The 1,009-nt window shown below is 47.1% G+C and overlaps 1 protein-coding gene across 1 annotated transcript in view; it reads right to left on the reverse strand.

Moving 5' to 3' along the window:
- Positions 1-388: 388 nt before the first annotated feature.
- Positions 389-1,009, reverse strand: part of GPS2 (G protein pathway suppressor 2) — a gene marked incomplete at its 5' end in the record, with an annotated part of 5,529 nt that continues 4,908 nt past the window's right edge. Inside the window, 1 exon segment of the mRNA XM_072399176.1 lies at positions 389-709. Coding sequence (XP_072255277.1) covers positions 626-709 — 84 coding nt within the window.

Consider the following 1,009-nt stretch of genomic DNA (forward strand, 5'->3'; position numbering starts at 1 on the left):
TTGAATTACAATTGATCAACCACCGTGCAATTATTGTCCAACTACTCGGCATAATCGGCAGGACGGGAGTTCCATGTGTGCCCAGGGAATCTCACACTTCATTATAGTGGGTGTGTGCTGTGCGGGACCAGCATGGACCATGCCCACTCTGATTCCAAGAACATTGCACAGGGCTCACACTGACACCCGACTCCGGGCACAGGGAATCCCCTCATGTCATCGTGGTGGGGGGGTGCTGTGCGGGACCCACACTGACCACGTTCACACTAACCCCCAAGTATGCGCTGAATGGTCGGGCCCCCACACATTTTCAACTCATCTGGCCCTGTTTGCAAAATGTTTGGACATCCCTGGGTTAGATAAAGAAAAGAGGATGAAGGAAAACGTGTTTCTGGCTGGAACCTTTTAAAAATCTAAGAAGGGTCTAAAATATGAACTATGTGAAAACAACCAATTAGATTTGGATTTTAGCATTCCATTTACATATTCTTCAGTGCTGAAGCATTGCTGAGCACTAGGCCATACCGTAGAAGAATTTGTAGGGAGGAAAATAAAGAAGTTTTACAATCCGACTTTATTTCTGACTCCTGACAGTAATAGGAGAGAACGTTCCGGATCACGGTGCTTATTTGTGGTAGAATCGCTGATTCTGTCCATGCTGCATGAATGGAAGACGGGGGGTTTGCTGGGGTGAGGCCTGAAATCCAGACTGAGGAAATAAAGCAAAGTAAATTAAAAAATAAATAAAAAGAGATGAAGAAAGTTACAGCGGAGTGGTCACTTACTGTGTGGGGCTGCTGAGGTGGAGTCCCATGGTTGTACCCGCCAGGAGAGGCTGACCTCGAAGGGTGGGTGTAAGACAAGGCAGACTGCAGGGGCAACAGAAAGAAATGACGATGAGAAACTGGAAAGGTGGGGAGAAGAAAGATAACAGAAACTAGAGGGGGGAGGGGGGGATGAGGAAAATGAAAGGAAGCGGGAGAGGTAAAGAAGAGAAAGGTGGAGAATA

Source organism: Pyxicephalus adspersus, chromosome 2, assembly GCF_032062135.1.
Source record: "Pyxicephalus adspersus chromosome 2, UCB_Pads_2.0, whole genome shotgun sequence".
Classification (NCBI taxonomy): domain Eukaryota; kingdom Metazoa; phylum Chordata; class Amphibia; order Anura; family Pyxicephalidae; genus Pyxicephalus; species Pyxicephalus adspersus.